General features: G+C 44.8%; 2 protein-coding genes across 2 annotated transcripts; one reads left to right on the forward strand and one right to left on the reverse strand.

Annotated features, from left to right (window-relative positions):
* Positions 1–33: 33 nt before the first annotated feature.
* On the reverse strand, positions 34–2,249 carry B3GALNT1 (beta-1,3-N-acetylgalactosaminyltransferase 1 (Globoside blood group)). Its single transcript, XM_082288174.1, has one exon. It carries the CDS (start codon positions 1,714–1,716, stop codon positions 745–747), a length of 972 nt encoding a protein of 323 aa, XP_082144300.1. The 5' UTR covers positions 1,717–2,249; the 3' UTR covers positions 34–744.
* Positions 2,250–6,930: 4,681 nt separating this feature from the next.
* On the forward strand, positions 6,931–7,515 carry ARL14 (ARF like GTPase 14; the record flags this gene model as incomplete). Its single annotated transcript, XM_082288412.1, has 1 exon — positions 6,931–7,515. One exon carries the CDS (start codon positions 6,931–6,933, stop codon positions 7,513–7,515), a length of 585 nt encoding a protein of 194 aa, XP_082144538.1.
* Between the last annotated feature and the right edge of the window lie 12,095 nt (positions 7,516–19,610).

Here is a 19,610-nt window from a genome sequence, read left to right on the forward strand (position 1 = left end):
ACAGAAATGGTTTTTCATGTGCCCTGCAGGGTTCCAAAACTCCTGGGATGCATCACCCACACAGGTGTGGGGGGGTTGATTATCCCAATGTTTTTGGGATGTCCAAACTGCTCATGAGCTCCACTGCATCTCCCTGGTCTGGGAACACAGCAGAGACACCAAAGCCCTTCCATTTAATATGGACAGAGACACAGTGCACCACATTCCCAGCATTTCTCATCAGCTCCTGCAGATCCCCCAGGATCCCCGGGCTGGGAACACTCCCGGAAGCGCTGTGGAGGTGACACATTCAAACACCAAGGTGTGACACTCTCAGGAGGGTTACGTAGAAAAAAAGAGGTTGGGTTAATTTTGTACTGGCAGAGAACAAATAATGGAGAGTGGCAATAAAACAATAAAAACAATCCAGGCAGGAATTTGGGAAGCATCCTCAAAGCCGGTTTCTTGGCAGAAACATCTTTCCTCAGTGACACTCTGTACATTCCAGAAGATTCAGGGAGAAATCCCAGGGTTGTTCCGTGCACACGGAAAGGCAGCAGAGGCAGACGGGACAGAGCATTCCAAAGTACCCTCTGGGTGTGGGATACACACATGGAAAAGTGCTCTGTGAATCCCTGCTAGTTTTATTTAACAGCATTGGGATGCCCTGGAGAAACGCTGCCCTAGCAGTCAATGTCATCTCTAGAACCCACTCTTACACCAAATTTAAGTTTCTAAATGAACCCAGAATCAAAGGCAAGTTTCTCAAGTGTTGGCTGACAAATCCTGCCAAACCTGGATCAGTTCACTTGGTGTAAGGTCATGAGCTGCAATTAAATGTCTGTACTTACAGGTATCAAATTGGATTTTATAGAGAAAGAATTGTTCTGTATCTTCTGGAATAGTGACGTTGACTTTGAGTATGTTTAAGCAAATTCCCACATAAACATCCTCAAATTTCAGAGGTTTGATGTGGCTCATCAGCTCATAAGCCCTCAGAGCCAGTTTCCCATCCAGTATGTATCCCAACCCACTGCAGTAGGGAGGATACAGCTTGAAGGGATATTCCTCGTAGGAGATGTATCTTTTTTTGTCAAAGCCTCGGATGGCGAAGTTATCGACGAAGGGATACCCAGTGAAAACGTTCTCCGAGGAATTCAGCTGCAGCAGGAATTTCACCAGATTGGGAGTGTTGATGAAGACATCGGCATCGGTCTTCATGAAGAACCTGGCGCTGGAGCAGAACTCGGAGAACCACTGGAATGCCATGATGGTCTTCAGGGTGAGGTTTTCGTAGGTGTCCATGAAATCCTGGCGGATGATGTCCCCGTAGAGGATGCTCTCGTCCTCCACCGACAGCGCCGCCGCCTTGTCCTCCCTGTGCGTGTCCTGCCCCAGCAGGAACAGGGTCAGGACGCACTGGCCCCACCAGGAATCCTGGGAGCCCCACGTGATCCTGATGGCCTGCCTGGCCTTCACGTCCCTGGGGCTGGAAGCCACCAGGATGACCAGGAAGGGGTTGATGTTGGCGCAGCTGAGGTGCTCGCGCAGAGTGAAGAGGCGCTGCTGCCGGTACACGGGCTCGTACTCGCAGGAGTGCAGCAGGTCCATGTTCTCCGGGCCAGTGTTGAAGGAGAAGGTTGTGTACCACATGGTTATCAGGGAAAACACCATCAGGAACAGAAAAATCCACTTCAAGGGTCTCATGTACAAGGCTTTGACTGGAACCAGTGTCATGGTTGGGATCTATTGGTGCCCCTCAGAGTCCTGGAGCATCTTCCTTGCTGAAAAAGAAAGGGGAAAGTGGCATTCAGAGTGCTGTTGTTCAAATATTACGTTTTCCTTGTGTTGTCTGAAGTGCCAGCTGGAATTGTGCTGTGTTATCAGCCATTCCAAGCACTCCTGATCCTATCACACCCCTCATCCCACGCATCACGGCAGGACATGGAGCCACTGCCGAGCAGGGTTTGCATTGAAACCTCGTGGCTTTCACCTTGGCAATCTCCCCTGCAGGGACCTGATCTCCACCCAGGATCCCACCCCAAGGGCTGTGATCCCAGGGATCTCAGCACAACGCTTCTGACTCAGTTCCACCTCGAGGACAGAACACCATGCACCAAATCCAACAAATGCTCGGCAAATGGATGCTCAGAGGCCTCAAAAATTTGTTACTTCTGTGAAAGACAGGAAGTCTGACTGATTTGCATGAGCTGGAGCAAATGGGACAAGAAAGTAGAAGTACAAGCAAGGATTTTATCCTCATTCAAGGCTTGAGCAGCTGCTTGGGGAGGGGCAGGGGGGGAAGGTAAAAATCAACTTCCTTAAATCAAGTGATGTAATAAAGCAGTTTTTGACCAAAATCATGACCATTTTTACCTTTAGCCAGAACATTTTTGGATTTGAGGCACACAGCTCGGCCTGCAGTTCAAGCTCCAGAGCAGGTCCTTCCAAACCCCTGTGGAATCCGTGCTGAAGCTGCTGCTGCAGGGTTAGGAGTAGAGATTCCAATGGATAAATCTTCACAAAACCCAGTTAAAACCAGACCCCCAGTCCTGTACCCTCCAATGTTTGCCTTCACTGTATTTTCCTAAAACTGCACATGCTCTATTGTATATTTTAGACATCTTTAAGCCAAAATAATTCCAGTGCTTAACTGTGGGAATTCCAAATGGTTTGTGATGTTTGCAGTAATAATATTTATCCTGCACGAGTACACACAAAGACACAGTTGGGATGATGGAAAGTTCAATTTCACAGCACAATTAGTTACTCTTTATCTTCAAAAATATCACCACAGGACTCATAAATGTTTTATATTTGAGAAATAAATCCAACCCCCAGAACAGCACTCAGGAATCCAAGGGAATTTGATTTGCCCACCTGCCTCGTGTTTCTGTGTAGGATCTGATTTGAAATTAATCATCCTTTAAAGGAAGAATTTGGAGAACATTTCACTAATGATGGCTTTAAAATGGATTAAACCAATTTTATATAAATAAGTATTTAAATTCAAGAATTTTGGACTGATTCCTCTCAAAATCAGTGATTAACTAATAGGAATTTTCTCTTTTTATGCATCAACCTGACTTTCCGTGGACAGTAGGAAAATACACACAGGAAGAAAATATGTTATATATCAATGCATATTATTTGAGTTTAGATCAATAACATTTATTTTGATGATCAACTTAAAAGCATATCACTGAAAACTGTTCAGTTTGATCAGTTCTTGGCTGCCTAATGGGAAAAAATATTATAAATGTTTAGATTCTTTGCAGGCAGAAAAGCCCAATTTCATGACATTCCGAGCAATAAAATTTGAGACAATTCCTCATCTGCTACATAATGAAAAATCTGGGAAAATAAACATCAGTTCAGGTTCTTTACCCCCACTATGCAAAACACAGCCTTAAGGGTGGCTGGATCCTTATGGAAGTGCTGCACATCGGCAGGCGGGGCAGAGCCAGGATTAACCACTTCATACACAGTGAGAAAACAGCACATCCAGGGGAAACAGCAACCACACAGGGAAATAAATCCCCACCTTCTCCTATGCTTAAGCCAAAGTGAGGGAGCTGAAGCAGCGAGGTCTGAGCGCTTCTGCTCAGTCATGGTGCAGGTGCAGCCCTTCCAGCTCCTCCAGCACTTCCAGACTTTTTGCTGGCAGCTTTTCCCTTCCAGTTGTGGACGGCAACTGCAGCAGGAACTGCTCCTTCCAGGGCATTCCTTTCATTTTCCTCCAAGCTGAGGTTGTGCCAACAGCTGAAACTGGTGAACTTTGAAGCAAATATGAGGCAACACAGGCTCAGAACGCTCCACAGGGATTTTAGATCCATCTCCCACACAGGTAGGGAATTATGGTGTGGGGACATGATTGGCAGGAAAACGGTGGGAAATTCTCATATTCATTAAAGATTGCTAACTATAATCTCCAATATAAAGACTTTAAAATGCCATAATGATAGATGTATAGAAAAATGAATCCCTTTTAAAGCTACCACCAGAAATAATTTGGAAAAAGGTTATTTAAACTTGGCTTTAAGGCTGGTTTGGACGGGGCCTGGAGCAGCCTGGTCTATGGAAGGTGTCCCTGCACATGGCAGGAAGGGAACGAGATAATATTTAACATCCTTCCAGCCCAAACCAGCCAGTGATTCAACGTTTTCAAACTTAAAACCAGTCGAAACTAGAGGCAATTTTGCAAGATCCCGGGCTACGATGCTCTAATGTAACAAAACTTTAAGCTTTTCATTTTAAAGGACCTTTACCAACGCCTTGCTCTCACCCCCGCCTGCCCAAGCCATCCCTGTTCTCTGTCCCAGGCACTTTTCCCAGCGCGGGGATCACCCGCGAGGTCCCGGCCGAGCAGGAAGAGATGGCTGCGAGGGGATGTGCCGCCTTCTGCCCAGTCCAGGGACCCACTTCAAGCCATTTCTCTGCTTTCTGTCAAATCAAGCCCCGGAGCAGCGCTCGGGGCTCGCTCACACCCGCGGTACCCCCCGCATCCATCTCACCCCACCCTGAGGTGCCCGAGCGCCGCCTCCCCGCTCCCTTTTCTCATCCCCATCTCCATCATCTCCATCTCCATCCCCATCCCCGTTACCTGTCGGGGCGCTCCGGGCCGGGCCGCGGGAAGGAGCCGCCTCCTCTTCCGTCTCCCCGAGCCCCCGCAGCGAGCGGCCCCCGCTCCTCCGGCTTCCCTCCGGCAGCGATCGAGGGCAAAGGCCGCGAAGAGAGAGCGGAGCTCCTTGTCCTTCCTGCGCCGGCCGCTGGAAGTGCCCCCGGTGAGGATTCACTGCCTAAGTAGTAACATCCATCACGCCCGGTAATCAATCAAGCACGCGCTGGAATGTCCCGCCTGGACAACTTGGGAATGCGCACGGTTTACATGAAGCTGCCCAGTTTACAAAGGGGTTACTGTGCAGAGCTGGAGCTTAGATTAGTGGGTGCTAAATCAGCTGTCCCGGTTTATTACTCTGGGGTTTGTAGGTGAACTAAAAGGCAAACTCAACACAGACGAGATAGTCGCAGCCTGGCAGAGCAAACACACCTTTGGACAAAGCAAAGGTGGAGGTTCCTTCCCAGTGCTCAGGTGCAGTGTGGGGTCAGAACCAGACGGCAGAAGGGGCCGTCCTGTGCTCTGTCCTGTGGTTTGATCTCCGGAGCAACGCAGGGAAGCCTTACTGGAAGCAGCTCTGGATCACAAGATCTCGCTCTGGATTCCGGCACAGTCAGAAGCTGCCAAACCCCAGCACCTGCAGAGGCCCAGATGGCCTGGCCGGGCCAGCACATGAATTACCTCGTAAAAAGTCAGGCTCTGCTTGATCCCTGTTTGAAGTGACGGCTGATGGAGGAAAAAGCACTTGTGACTATAAACACCCAGTACAGCTGGAGCAAACGCAGAGCAAAGAACTCTGAGTGATCTTCAAATCAGCTGAGGACAGACCAACCATCCCTGCCTTGCTCAAGATACCCATATTTTATTGGAATTGCATCAGGGAATTGTGATCCATTTGACGTTTTAACACTGGTTTTACAGTTTGCTGCCTCCCCATCTTTCCATTCATCCATGTCCATTTATTTATAAAGAAATGCAAATGCTTTCTTCCCTGGTTTAATACATCAAGACCCGCTTCTGAAAAAACCCTACACATAATCCATCGGCGTTATTAACTATGAAAAATGTACAGCAGTGAGTACGTCACTGTCATCTCTTGTTGCCCCCAATTAGTCCTGGTCTAACCCTTTTAGCTTCAAGAGAAACCAGATTATAACTCGTTTGTCAGGGCTGAGGTGGATTTTACGCAACCAGTGTCGTAATTATCGAAATGATTGTCCTATCAGTCAGCAGCTTTTTTTGACCACAAGACCTTTACATCTTTTTGCTGATTCTGGACTTTCTGAAGCAAAGAGAAATGGTTTCCTGGGTGTAAGTGCAACTCCTGCAGTACTCAAGATGTGTCAGAGCAGCCCAATGTGCACCCACTATCAGAACAGTAGAAAGTCAATAGGAATTCATTAATAGCTGACTAAATTTTCTATCTCCTCTTGTTTTATTCTGCTACTTGGAATGGTGGCAAAAAAAATTATCAAGACTCAGTTATTTCCTTGGTTCTTGTCCCTTTCCTGAAGGAAATCTTCACTGGGCGAGCACAGAGTAGAGCAAAAGGAAGGTAACAGGAATTTTTAATTGGAGGCAGCGGAACCTCAGTGATGACCAGCCCATAAGCTCTGCATTTAGTCTCCACCTTACAAGGTGCAGTTAAACTTGTTCACAAACAACACAAACAAACTCCCCAGTTGACAGCCCTGGCAGGAGGAGTCACTGAGGCAGCTGCTTAGAGCAAAGCCCAGTTTTAGTGGAGCTCTCTTAGGCTTTGATCGAGTCCATGGGCCTGGAACTCACATTAGAGACCCCTTGAGACCAGTTTGCTGGGAGATGAGATGCACCGATAAATCAGCTACCTGGTCACTGTGTGGCTTGCTAAGCATGGATGAACCTTAAATCTCCCCTCCTCACCGCTCATGTTCCTATCCCATTGTTTTCCCAGAGGGCTGTGGAGGCACAGGGAGATTCTCCCTGAGACACGGCAGCCGTTTCCCTGGCCGGATCAGGGAGTGCATGGATCAGGCTGCGGGCGCTGGGACCGTGGCTGTTCAAACATGCTGGCAGCCTGTAACCTTTGTGCCTGTGCCACTGGGGCCGGTGTTACTCATGCCCGTCCCACCCACAGGCTTGGCACGGAGCTCTGCACCTTCCGAAGCCTCCTGGCTCCTTATCAAGTCGATAAAAGCAGCGTGTTTGGACAGAGGTTTGACTACTTCAGAGCTGCCTCTTCTCCCTCTCTTGTGCTTCACCTCAGGAGAGGGAAAGGCAGTGACCCAAATCGGCCCCACGGAAGAGGGGGAATATCCCAGCCTGAGGCTGGAATAGAGAACTCCCCGGGATAAATGGGCCTCCTGAACGCCAAACCCTCCCGAGTGAAGCGGGCCAGCATCCTGATGCTAGGGCTGGATTCTGCGGGGAAATCCACGCTGCTCTACAAGTTCAGGTATAAAGATGCTTTTCTAACAATGCCAACAATTGGCTTTAATGTGGATATGATCGAAGCAGGGAAGGATTTTACACTGACGTTTTGGGATGTTGGAGGACAGAAGAAAATGAGAGAGCTCTGGAGCAATTTCCTGGAAGACACTGACGGGCTGCTGTACGTGGTGGACAGCTCTGACAAGCGCCGGCTGGAGGAATCCAGGAGAGAATTTGAACTCATTTTAAAGAATGAATCCATAAAAAACATCCCGGTGGTCGTGCTGGCAAACAAGCAGGATTTGCCTGGAGCTCTGAACGCTGAGGAGATCACCAGGAGGTTGAAGATGAAGAAGTACTGCAGTGACAGGAACTGGTATGTGCAGCCCTGTTGTGCCATCACAGGAGAAGGGCTGGCAGAAGCTCTCCAGAGAGTGGCCACGTTTGCCAAGCAGTACTGCAAGTCAAAGGAGACTTTCACCACCCTGAAGGAATTCAATACCCTCTAAGAACTTCCATCATCCAGTTCTGGTGACTGGTAACATATTTTATTGGACAGAATAAGTCTGGAAATACTGGATTCTGAAGAACTTTTATACATAAATATTTATGAAGGACTTTGTAAATATTTATGAAGAACTTTGACCATATTAAATTCTACTGTTATACCTGCAGATACTTGATATACCAAGTAGGTATATCTCAGGTAGGATATCTCATACCTGAGATAGGACTCTGTAGCATTTTATTATTATTTTTTTATTTACTTGGTTCAAGTTGAATGATGAGAAAGGGGCAGTTGAGCACATGGAAATAGGTGAGCAGTGTTTAAGTTGCTTAAATCCAATGAAGATTCAAATGAATTTTTCTCAAGATGTAAACCAGCCGAGTCATTTGGTCAGCAATGATCAAATGCTGTTTTGTAATAAATGCTCCATGGATGTGTTTCTCATTTGAAAATAGAGTGGGATTAGAGCTTCAGCTCTCGGAGAACTTGTTGGCTGTTTCTGCATTCTAGAAACAATTACTGCAGAGAGGTTGTGATGAGCAGGACGTGCTCCTCACCCAGCCCCAGACAGAGCCTGGCTGCAGCACTGTCGCCAAGGTGCAGCTCTGACGTCCCGTTGTCCCAGATATCCACGTGCTGCTTCCCGTGTTCCTGCACTGCTGGATTGCCCTCCTTAGAGGAAGGAGAGGGCGGCCAGCACGGGATCAGCCAGGGAAGAGCTGAATCCCATTGGTTTTGTAGTGACTTCCCAGTGGTGGGCTCTGGAAGAGTTGTGGCAGGGGTCCTCTTGTGCTCCTGGTTTTTTGTGGCAGGATTACACCAAGGAAGTAGGTGGGAATTAGGAAGTTTACGTTTCATTCTTACTAATAAACAGACAGGAATGTCAAGTAATAAAAGGGTGAAGCAGCAATAAAATCACCCAGACATAACCTGTTGTCTCATGCACAGATTATTCAAAGACCAAAAAAATCATCAGGTGGATTTGCTGAAATAGTAAACAAAGGGAAGTTTCTCAATAGCAGCTGTTATTAATACTGAGACTAATTAATTACCAGGGGCTAAATCCTTACTCATGCTGAGACTACATTGCTAAAAGCAGAGCAGGTGTCTGGATTTCTCATTGCCTGGTCTGATGATTTAGGCTCAATAGAAAATACTATCTAAAAAGATCTTTAAAAGTCATTAGTGTTGGCTTTCTAAACCCAGCAAGTCAATGTTTAAAAATGTGATATTCATATCAATACATTTACAAACGTTTGCATGTGGCTGGTATAGAGTGAATTCTCTTAATCAAATCATGTGTCTGTTATAAAGCAGAATTCCGTTCTGTGGCCTCAGGACTTCCTCAGGGAGAAACACTCCTGAGAGATTTAACGAGGGTGCACCAGGGTCTCTAATTAGCCAAGAAGCAAGTTCTGAAGGGAGAAATGAAGTTGTAAAATAGACCAGCTCATACAGCTAAAAATGAGAATGAGCTCTCAGGCACACAGGCCCTGCTGCAGGTTATCAAATTAGACTAAATGACACATCAGCTTGAAGAAATATTTTACATTATGCTTCAAAGGAAAGGAATAAACTCAATTCCATTCACTTTATAGAATATCAAGTATTTAAAAATTGAATTTTCTAAGAGCTTGGTTTCCCAGAGAAGTGAAGGCAGGCCCGTTATATCTGCCCAAGGAGACCCCAACCTTTTGGAATAATTTTAAAGCTTTAAAATAAGTATCAGTCAAGCTGGCTGGAGGCACAGCTTCTCAGAGGAATTAGATGCCTGAAAGTTTAATTAAAAAAATCACTGAGACACAGAAAAGTGGCCACACCGATGCCCCCTTGAAGGCAAGGCTGATAAGGTACAAAGGACCGATCCCCACAGAGATAAATGTTCCATTGGAGCTGACAAAGGACATCAATCCAGTGCCAGGGCTTAATGAGTTCCTCTGCTCCAGGAGCTGCTTGGGCTTTTCCATCCTGCTTGGATCAGCAGAGCACTCGGGGGCTTCCTCAGGATGAGGAGACAGAGATGGAATGCACTGCTCCAAACGACCTGGAGCAAAGAGCCTCCCTGACCCTCATCAGCTTTTGAGAAGGGTGTTTGGGAAGTTGCCTGGGCATGAAGGTGCCGAGGAAGCGGAATTGAATTGTGGCTCAGCTCTGCACGGAGCAGAGCACAGGTGCTGTGTGCGTCCCGGTGGAAGCCTGGGAGCTGTTGGATATCCGATCCCATCACGTGTTCCGTGGTGAAATCAATAGCCAGGGAGTTCCAAAGGTGTTTTCCAGCTCCATCCTGCTGGGGAGAGCTTGGACTGCTTGGCTGAACACAGTGAGCAGAATCGTCGTGGTGTTTCAGGAATTCTACTGGTGCTAAAATCCAACCCACAGCACCATGATAATTTGTTCCTGGATAAGTATTGGTTTATTAGAATTTTTACAGACTACTCACTGAAAAACTTTTAGGATTTTTGAAGGATTTGGGATGCTTTGAGATAGTGAGAAATGGGAATCTGAAGAGCCGCAAGGCAGTGGAGCTGAAAGCTTTTCATGGGATGAAAGGCCTTGAAGAGTTGGGGTCAGCTGTTCATTTTGTTTCAGGTTTGGGACTTTTTTCATCAGCTCACCCTGCTGTTTTGCATTTTTTAATTGCTGCATTCTGGCAGTCTCGTGCAGAAGCCTTGCAGGTGTTTTGTAGTTAAAGGGCTCAAATCCTTCAGTATCTGCTCATATTCCTTACACAGTTTGCTGCACCTGTTCCTTTGTGCTGCCAGAAGAGTCACACATGATAAAATGAGCGGAACGCACCTGAGATCAGGAATCACAAAGGGAAGAAGGATCTGTGAACCCCAAGGCCTGCAGGACCCCGTGCCCTCTCAAGATGTGTTTGGATGAGACCATTTAAAAGCTGACAGACCCAGAGGATGGGGAGCTGTCCTGCTGGCCATTCCTTGATAAGATCCTTGTGGTTTAAAGTCACAAAGGGCTTTCTGAGTTTAGCAATTACTCATGGAGCTCATTGAACGTGGGTCCAGTGGGGTGAAATGCCGTTTTAAGGGAAGGTGTGGAGCAGCAGAAGAAAGCATTGCAAATTTGGATAGTAGCACTCCCTCCTGCTTTGCCTGAGAGACAACTGTCCCAATAATTGAGAATCCAGGGGAAGTGTAGTGTCTAAGGAATGCAGGCCAAGGCTTTTCCAGTATCAGGTAACTGGTGTCACTCAAAATGCCTCGGTGCCGTCTCATTTCTGACAGGTAACTGAACCAAAGGAAAGACTTTGCTGTGTCAAACAAGTTCCAAGTCTGCTGCGAAGGGAGGCAACACCACTTTGAAGTGCTGTGTGCACCTCAAACAGCTTTTTTCCCCAAAGTAAATGGGCCACGCTGGGTTCTGTGCTGCTACAATTAGGCTTCTTCCAGTTTAATTAGCTCAGATATCCTGTTTGGATTCTGGACATCCATCTCCTTAGATCTCACCTGCCCGGATCAGCCAACTCTCTGTAATTTGGGATGTAAACTCTGAGGGCGGAGGCCCTGCTGAGCACACACCACACTGCAGGGACCATTTGCAAATGTAAATTCATGGACAGTAACAAATCCAGACACATTCTGAAGACGGGGGATTTTGGCAAATTGAGCATTCCTTGTGTTTCAGTTTCTCCAGTGTTGTGTTCCATAGCTGTGCTCGGTGCTGCTGTGCCGCTCCTGCTCATCCACGATGTGTTTGTGGTACCTGTACCAAGAGACACCTCCCCTCAGCTCTGTCACCTCTGTGTCCCCTCCCCACATTTACACAGCAGAGCTTTCTCCCTGTCCTTGTCCTTCCCCAGGAGTCCCACTGGCAGTGCCAGCTCTCATGATCTTGTTACCAGATTTCCCTTGGGTTTTTGGGTTTGCTCTCATGCCACTCCTCGTGCTTGGAATGACCTACAGACATTTACAGCCCCATTTCATTGTTTTCTGTCAGGTCCTTCCTCAAAGCACTGCTTTCCCATGATGTATGCAAACCTCCTGACAATGCTTTATGAGCCATAGCTTTTGATGAGTATTTTTTATTATTTCCTTGTTCTGCCCATGTTTATTCATCTGCCCCCTCTTAGTCTTACAAGGTGCTTTCTTGGTGCAAAGATCATCTTTTTATTCTGTGTTTTTACCTTTTGTTGACTTGTTTTTACTTTGTTTTTACCCTTTTGATTTGCCTGACCAATGAGAAGTTTCTAGGCCTTATATTACTACTATAAGTACCCTGATTTTGGAGAAATCTCTGCTAAAATAAGTAATTTTGTGAGTTTAATAAACCACCTGGCTCTGAAACCTGAGCCATGCGTATTGTTTGGTTTCAGCAACTACAGTTGGGAACTGCAGCAACAATTTTATTGATCCAGACAAAGGCCAATCTCCTTTGAAATTCTGCTTGGCTGTTAAAGGGTAACTGTGCCTTAATCAATAGTTTTCAGTTACTTTATCTAAAGCACACACATTAATCACTGAACAATGTGAGTCTCTCAAGCTTCCCTTAAAAAGTCAGAGAAGTTCTATTTCTTATAGGGCCATCCCATATCCCTGTGAAAATCCCTCATATCATTTGGGTATTCACAAAACATAAAGGCATTCTGCAAACAGCTTAATTAATAGATGATAAATTAATGTGTCTCTTCATGGAGTGGGTCTCATGCTCACAGCTGGTGCCATCAGCTCTTCCCAGCACAAGGGAATAATTTTGGACTGAATTCACATGGATTTTCCTTTGTTGAAGACTTAAAGATTTAATCTACCTAAAATGTCTATAGGTCATCACACAATTATTGTGTGTCCATCAGTTATTTACACAGCTTGAATTACTCTGAAAAAGTGAAACAAGAAAGAATTACAGAAAAAGAATTAAAGGAGTTCATCTGGAGGGGCAGTGGGGGAAGGTAAACTACAGCAATACAATGGAAAAGGGAAGCAAAAAGAAAAATGAGAAAATTCTCAGGCCAAAGTGCTGAGTGTTGTAGATACACAAAGCAACAGAAAGCAAAAAAACTTTACACTCTGGTTCAAAAGCTGAAACTTCTCTTTTTCTAAAGTCAACATTTCATGTGTGCAAACCCTCCTGGTGCTCACAGGGGGAACTTCCTTGTGCTCTCTCTTAACCTTACACGCTGAAGGCAACGGTTTCATAGATAAAATAACGTCAGGCCCCAAAGAAAATGTAACCGTGGACAAAATATTCTGCAAAGAACTCAAAGTAACTCTAAACAATATTAATCCTGAGTATGAATAGTTAAAAATACTTAGCATCTTATTAAAATCAAACGTTGTGGAAATTAATTATAGTTTCAAATAACTCGTCCCTTTAACCTACATAGGAAAGCTTTCGTATTTCTTAGCTGTCACCTACACTGAGCCTTCTCTTTTTGAAGCTTAAGGTTTTCCACTGAGTCATTTGGATCATCGATTATTTAAAATACCCATTTATTGCCCACGCTAACGGGTAAATTTGTACAGGCTTTGCTTCCCCATGTGCTGCTGAAAAGCCCCTGTCAGGCACTAAGGAAAACCCAAGGCAAACACCAAAAAATTGAGTTACGTTATTTTAAAATACGTGTATAAAATGTGGTGTTTCGTCGCTGAGACATCTTGTGGTGTGTGAGGCTTCCTGCAGCTCGTCAAAACGAAACTATCGGGTTGCAAACTCAAACGGAGAGACAAGAGGAGCTCGAGAACGCTCTGGGGAGGCTTAAACCACACAGCTAAAAATCGCTTTTTCAAACAAAGACTGCCTCGTTACAGCAGTAATGCGCTTCTTTTCAGAGATTATTTTCAATTTGTTAAATATAAATATAAATTTCTGTTCTTAAGGTAAAGTCCACATTTGTTTTCGTCGTGCATTAAGATGAAGTTTCACTTTGTGGCACTGAAAATTCGTAACAATGAGTGGCGTCCAAACTGCCCAAACAAGCAGATTCCTAAACTGGAATTCCCATTGCTGCTATGTTTTTTTCCACGTTAAGCTGGCTGTGATTTAGAAGAGCCCTGGATACCAGTTCATAAGTAAAGTGAGATTTGAATATAAAGAGGAGTAATGAGCATTAAAGAAAGGCTTGATCTCGGTGATCTGACAGAGGCGTGGATTCCTGAAGCTGCTGAAATGCTGCGTATTTCAGGAAAATTACGTGCCCTTTATTCCCCCTCAAAAGAAAAGCTGAACAGAAATATTACCATTTATCAGACATCAGAAAATCAAGGAAAGCTCAGTCCTGAGCCTTGTGAGAATGGGCCTCGTTAGTGCTGCTGCTCAGAGCACTCATTTTCTCCATTACAGCAGAACAAAGAGAGATGCAAACTTCGACTATTTTCATTTCTCTGCTCAATATCAAGCCCTGAGCCTTTCAAAATTCCTTATTCAGTCATGTATTCCAGTTTCCTTTCAAAATGAGCCTCAGACACAGCACTGACAATAGCAATCTGCATCTGGACATTTACATTTTTGTTGCATATTGGGTTTGATGCTGTTTTATGTGCTAAACTCTGCTCCCTGTAAGTGTTAACAGGCAGAAACAAGAGTTTAAATTTGAGACGCTCCCAAAAATGTCTCTGGTTTCATGATCCCATCAGTGTTTCTGTGTACAACATGAAACACATCACCTAACACCTCACACCATTTAATTATCTGAGCGTATTGTGTAGTTTAATTTTTCAAATACAGCTCCAATGATCAGCCTTCCCTTTGGAAACCGGAGGAATTAAGGATGTAAAAGCAATTTCCCTTCCTGCAGTCAAGTGGAGCAGGATCCAGGATATTGGAGTTCCCAGACCTGCCAGCAGATAATAAGTTTTCCTTTCCTTTTAGGAATATTATTGAGCTCACCCCAAAACAGCAGCTGAGACAGAAGTGTTTTTGTCACTGTCCCACCATCAGTGGTGCTACAAGGATTTGTTTTAATATGGAAAAATCATATACCTGGATCTTGCAGGGCACACTGAAATGGCTCATTTCACTAATCAATTCTTCACTTTTTATATCAAATGATTTTTTTTTCCCTTTTCCTTTACTAGGAGATTGTTGTGTTGCAAAGGCAAAGCAGCTGGGACACCAGCAGGGAAGTGCAACTCCACAGTCTGCTGACTGAGGATTGATTCCTCTTCTTCTTGGGCTATTTGCAGCTGATGGATTTTTGGGATCTGCTCCAGCTCTAGTACCAAGGAACATTTTTGCCAATGGTCGTGTCATGACCTGTAAATTTGTCTGCAAAAGCTGTGATTTAGTGCATTAAAAAGGGAACATTTACGGGCTGGATTGTAGCAAATGTACCAACGTAAATTAAAAGCAATTCCCAAATCAGAATTACAGAATCACAGAATAACGAGGTTGGAAGAGACCTCCAAGATCATTGAGTCCAACCCATGTCCTAACACCTCAACTGGCACACCAAGTGCCATGTCCTTTTTTAAACACATCCAGAGATGGTGATTCTACACCTCTCTGGGCAGACCATTCCAGTACTTCATTATTCTTTCTGTGAAAAACTTTTTCCTAATATCCAGCCTATGCCTTCCTTGACGCAGCTGAGACAGTGTCCTCTTGTTCTGTCAGTTGCTGCCTGGTGGAAGAGACCAACCCCCGCCTGTCTACAGCCTCCTTTCAGGGAGTTGTAGAGAGCGATAAGGTCACCTCTAAGTGTCCTTTTCTCCAGGCTAAACAACCCCAGCTCCCTCAGTTGTTCCTCACAGGGCTTGTGTTCCAAGCCCCTCACCAACCTTGTTGCCCTCCTCTGGACACGCTCAAGCATCTCAGTGTCCTTCCTAAACTGAGGGGCCCAGAACTGGACACAGCACTCAAGATGTGGCCTCACCAGCACCAAGTACAGGGGAAGAATGACCTCCCTGATCCTGCCGGCCACACAGTTCCTAATGCAGGCCAGGATGCCTAAACGAATGTTGTATGAAATAAAAAGTGATAGCAAGCAGAGTGGCTGAGATCAGAGCTCAGAGAGGCAGCTCTGGAGCTCTGCTCATACATTTGAAGCTGCCTGCCTCCTGCTTGGTGTCATGTGGGAGCCCTGGGCTGATTTTCTGATCACAGGAGCAGATGTTGAGCTGATGTGAATCAGCAAAGGGCCACTGGAGCCAGAAGAACTCCCTCCAATTTGCCCGCTCTGGGAGCTGTGCTGCAGCCTCTCCTTTGGAAGACACAGAATACTGGGTGTTATCTCAGAACTAATCACACCGTAGCTTCCAAAAAGATGAGAATAGAAATATCTAGAGGTCTTTAACTAATAAAAAAGTGCTCATTATGGGCTGTTTCACATTCAGAGAGGCCTTGTGGGAGGAGATCCCTGCCCGAGGCAGCTGGAATGTTCAGGCTGTAAGGGACACAGCAGAGCCCAGGGACAGTGGGAATGAGGGAGAGATCCCAAACGAAATCAGTGACATCAGCAGGCCCGTTAACATCTGATAGGGGCCGGCACCAGGAGCCAGAGCAGCTTCAGGAGTTTTAGTGCCCCACACAATGTGATTAAAGGGTTATAAATGGAAAGGCTTTGAATCCTGTCATATGGGGAACATTTGAAGCTTTTGTCTTTCTCCAGCCTGTGCAGTTCATCACTTTAAGATTTTAAAAAGTGAGGTTTTAAGTACCACCCCAACTGCAGAGCATTTTTCTCGAAGTATAACTGCTACTTTTTTTTCTAAGTAGGAAAAAAATGCAAAATACAGCGTAACCAGTGGTTCTGTATGAACAAACCCAAGGGGAAACATGCACAGGAACTCTACAGCTTTTGAATAAAAATGTTCGCTACACAAGGGAACGAGCCGTGAGTGAGTGTGAGCACAGCCACAAGACAGCAGAGCTGTTCAGATGTCCGTGGGCCAAATCTTTGATTCCTACTCTCTGCCAAAGCGCTTCAGCCAACTCCCCTCAAAAATCCCCTTCAAACCTGTCTTCTGCAGAAGAGTGTGTTTGTACACCAGCTGCAAGATTATCATAAACTATCCTCGCAGCACTGGGCTGCTTTTTTGTTAATGCCAGCTATGCCATTTGTATAAACCCCAGGATTAATGGGCATTTTTCTGTGTGCAACACAAATCTTTGCAGCTTTACATAACATTTTGTTTCTTATACAAGGGAGATAGGGCTATGAAAAGCCATTCGCAGGAGCTCCTTTCACCTAAGTGTACATTTAGTAAATATATAGTATATATTTATATATTTTTTACTAATATATTAGAAAAAGCATTCAGATCAATTCACATTATTACTCAAAAGAGGTTTTTAAGATAAGCTGAGAATTGACATTTTCTAATTGCATAATGAGGTGCAAAATTCACAAATTATGAATTGTAAACAAAATGTAAACTCTTTGTAAAACAAATCTATCTGTTGCTTGAAGGGTAGGAAGGTGAGCAGAGCCTAATTCCCACCTTTACATTTGCATTATTGTTTTCCAAGCTAAAAAAGATGCAAAAAATATCAAAGAAGCAGAGCTTTGTTCTATAGCATCACATGAAGTTTGAACAGCATCATAGCAAGAGGATTTGTGTTATATGCATAATTTATTATGTTGTAGGCATACATTTAAAAAAAACCCCTCATTTAGAATCAAAATATCCAATTGTTTGGGGTTTTTTTAAAGACAGCCCAGTGACACTGGATCAAGGATTCAGAGGGGAGCTGGTCTATCCATCAAAATTGGTCTTCTGAGCATTTTTGCACTGTGGACCTGAGGTAAAACCAAACAAAAATAACATGATAATTGTTCCTCTGAGAGCCAAGCAGCTTAATTAGATTACAGTCACGCAAAAAATGCACTTGATTCATCTCTGATTATGTCCTCAATGAAGTCACAATATAAATTATTCTTTGGATGATATCAGATCAAAATTACAGCTCAAAGACCACCGAAGGATTGTCTTCCTCGGAACACACATAATTTCGCAAGGGCAGAGCGTGTTCTGTGCATCATATGGAGTTACACAGAAAGGAAACGGGGTGTTAGAGCTGCTGGTGCAGCAGTGCAATTTTCACACAGCTCTGGATTTGAAGGGAGATTCCCCAGGGTGATTCTCAGTTATTTTCAAATGGTTACTCATAAAAGAACACGGTCGTTGCTCAGCCCCTTGACTCGGGCAGTCTTTTTCCAAGAGCACAGAGGGAAGGTCAGCAGAGGGATGATTTCCCTGCAAGGTCACTGTCACTGGTCAGGCACTGAGTCAGCCCAGGATGTGCTGGCTTTCCAATTCCATCCCTTCCAGACCACACCAAGTGGTCGGTCAGCGCTCAGGGAGGCGACACTGGGGGGTGGTAGAGGTGGGATGAGCATGGCTGGGGTAACAAAGGTGTGGAAAAGCTGGTGATGAAAAGGGCAGTGATGGAAGAAAAGGGTTTTCTTTCCTTTCATAAAATTCCAGGCTGGGTCTTACACACCGTGTATTTTTTACCATCGTATTCTGACTAGTTCTGAAGACTGGGGAAGAATGGAAACATGTAGTACCAGAGTCCAATTTCATTATTCATCATAGAATTTCTGCCTAATATCTAATCTAAACCTACGCCCTTTCAGTTTAAAGCCATTCCCCCTTGTCCTGTCATTCCAAGCCCTTGTCCAAAGTCCCTCTCCAGCTTTCCTGGAGCCCCTTTAGGGCTCTAAGGTTTCTACAGAGCCTTCTCTTCTAGGCCGAACAATCCTAACTCTCTCAGCCTGTAAATGAAACAGAGCACTATCTAAAGGGATTACCTTTTAATTTTATCTCTATGTAGTCTTTTTACTTTTAAAATTGTCAACAGCTGTATCAAGAAAATGTCCTTTTTGTCCATCCAGACTGGGATGTGAAAGGGCTGTTGTCCCTACACTGGGTTGGGACAAAATGCTTTACATACTGTTAGACAAGCATCCATGCCTATATGGAATATCACCAGCACTAATTAGCCCTGACTAAATTACCCACCTCATATTGCTGTGACATCACTGCTACATTTATGTAACAGATGGGGCTGTGGTGACTCAGCTCCTGTCACTTTTGGAGGTTTTTTTGAGAACTATCTAGAGCCGAGCCTCATCCTCTGCAAAGTGTCCAGAGATAAAACACACAGTTCCTCATAGTCTGAAAAATCATTGTCTTTGTGCTTTCCCAAGAAGCTAAACCAAGTTCTCTTTCCTGATGTCCCTCAGTCTCTGAGGGACTTGGTGACTTTGTTTTCACACTTGGGAAGCTGCATCTCCTGTCAGAGCTTTGAATTTTCTCAACAAGTATCATGGAAAATTATAACAAGAGCTCTGTCAACATGCAAGAATTAACAGAGTTAATTTCCAATCATTAAAAATGAGTAGAGACTACATGCAGGATCAGGGCACTGTGTTTGTGTATATATATATATATATATATATATATATATATATACATGCATTCCAGAGTGTGTTTCCAGTTATACACAGAGGTATTCTTTTCTGGGTAAAATTTCAGAAGTAGGAACAAATTTACCATCCCCTCTGCTCTGCAAGTGTATCTCCCTATTGCTTTCAATACTCTTTATCTTATTTGAATAAAAATGAAAAAGTTTCTATAGCAGATTTTCTTTTTTTTCCCCTAAAACTCTGGAAGACTGGGAGGAGCAGGGATTATTCTGAGTAAATGCAAAGTGTAGTGAGGGGAAAGATTAAAGTGTTAATTTTCGGCTCCATGATGGGAACTAATGCGAAGTGTAGTGAGGGGAAGGATTGAACTTAATTTTTGACTCCATGATGGGGATAAATGCAAACTTTAATGAGAGGAAGGATTAAAATGTTATTCAGCTCCATGAAGGGAGTGAATACAAAGTGCAACGAGGAGAAGCGTTAAACTGTTAACTTTGGGCGGTATGAAGGATCTGCATGGACAGTGTAGTGGGGAGAGTGATTAAAGTGTTAACTTTCGGCTCCATGACGGGAGTGAATGCCAAGTGTAGCAAGCGGAAGGATTAAACAGTTAACTGTCGGCTCCATCGGGGAGCCAAGGGAAAGTATAGTGGGGGGAGGGATTAAAATGTTAACTTTCGCCTCCAAAGCCGAGTACGGACGGGATTAAACCGTTCCCTCCCGGCCGGGACGGCGGCGGCGCAGGCGCGGGGAGCGCCCGTCCCGCCGCCCCT

Source organism: Coloeus monedula, assembly GCF_965178545.1.
Source record: "Coloeus monedula genome assembly, chromosome: 10".
Taxonomy (NCBI): domain Eukaryota; kingdom Metazoa; phylum Chordata; class Aves; order Passeriformes; family Corvidae; genus Coloeus; species Coloeus monedula.

Coding starts and splice junctions, on each gene's coding strand:
- B3GALNT1 (XM_082288174.1), bottom strand. CDS start 1,716: ATGACACTGGTTCCAGTCAAAGCCTTGTACATGAGACCCTTGAAGTGG.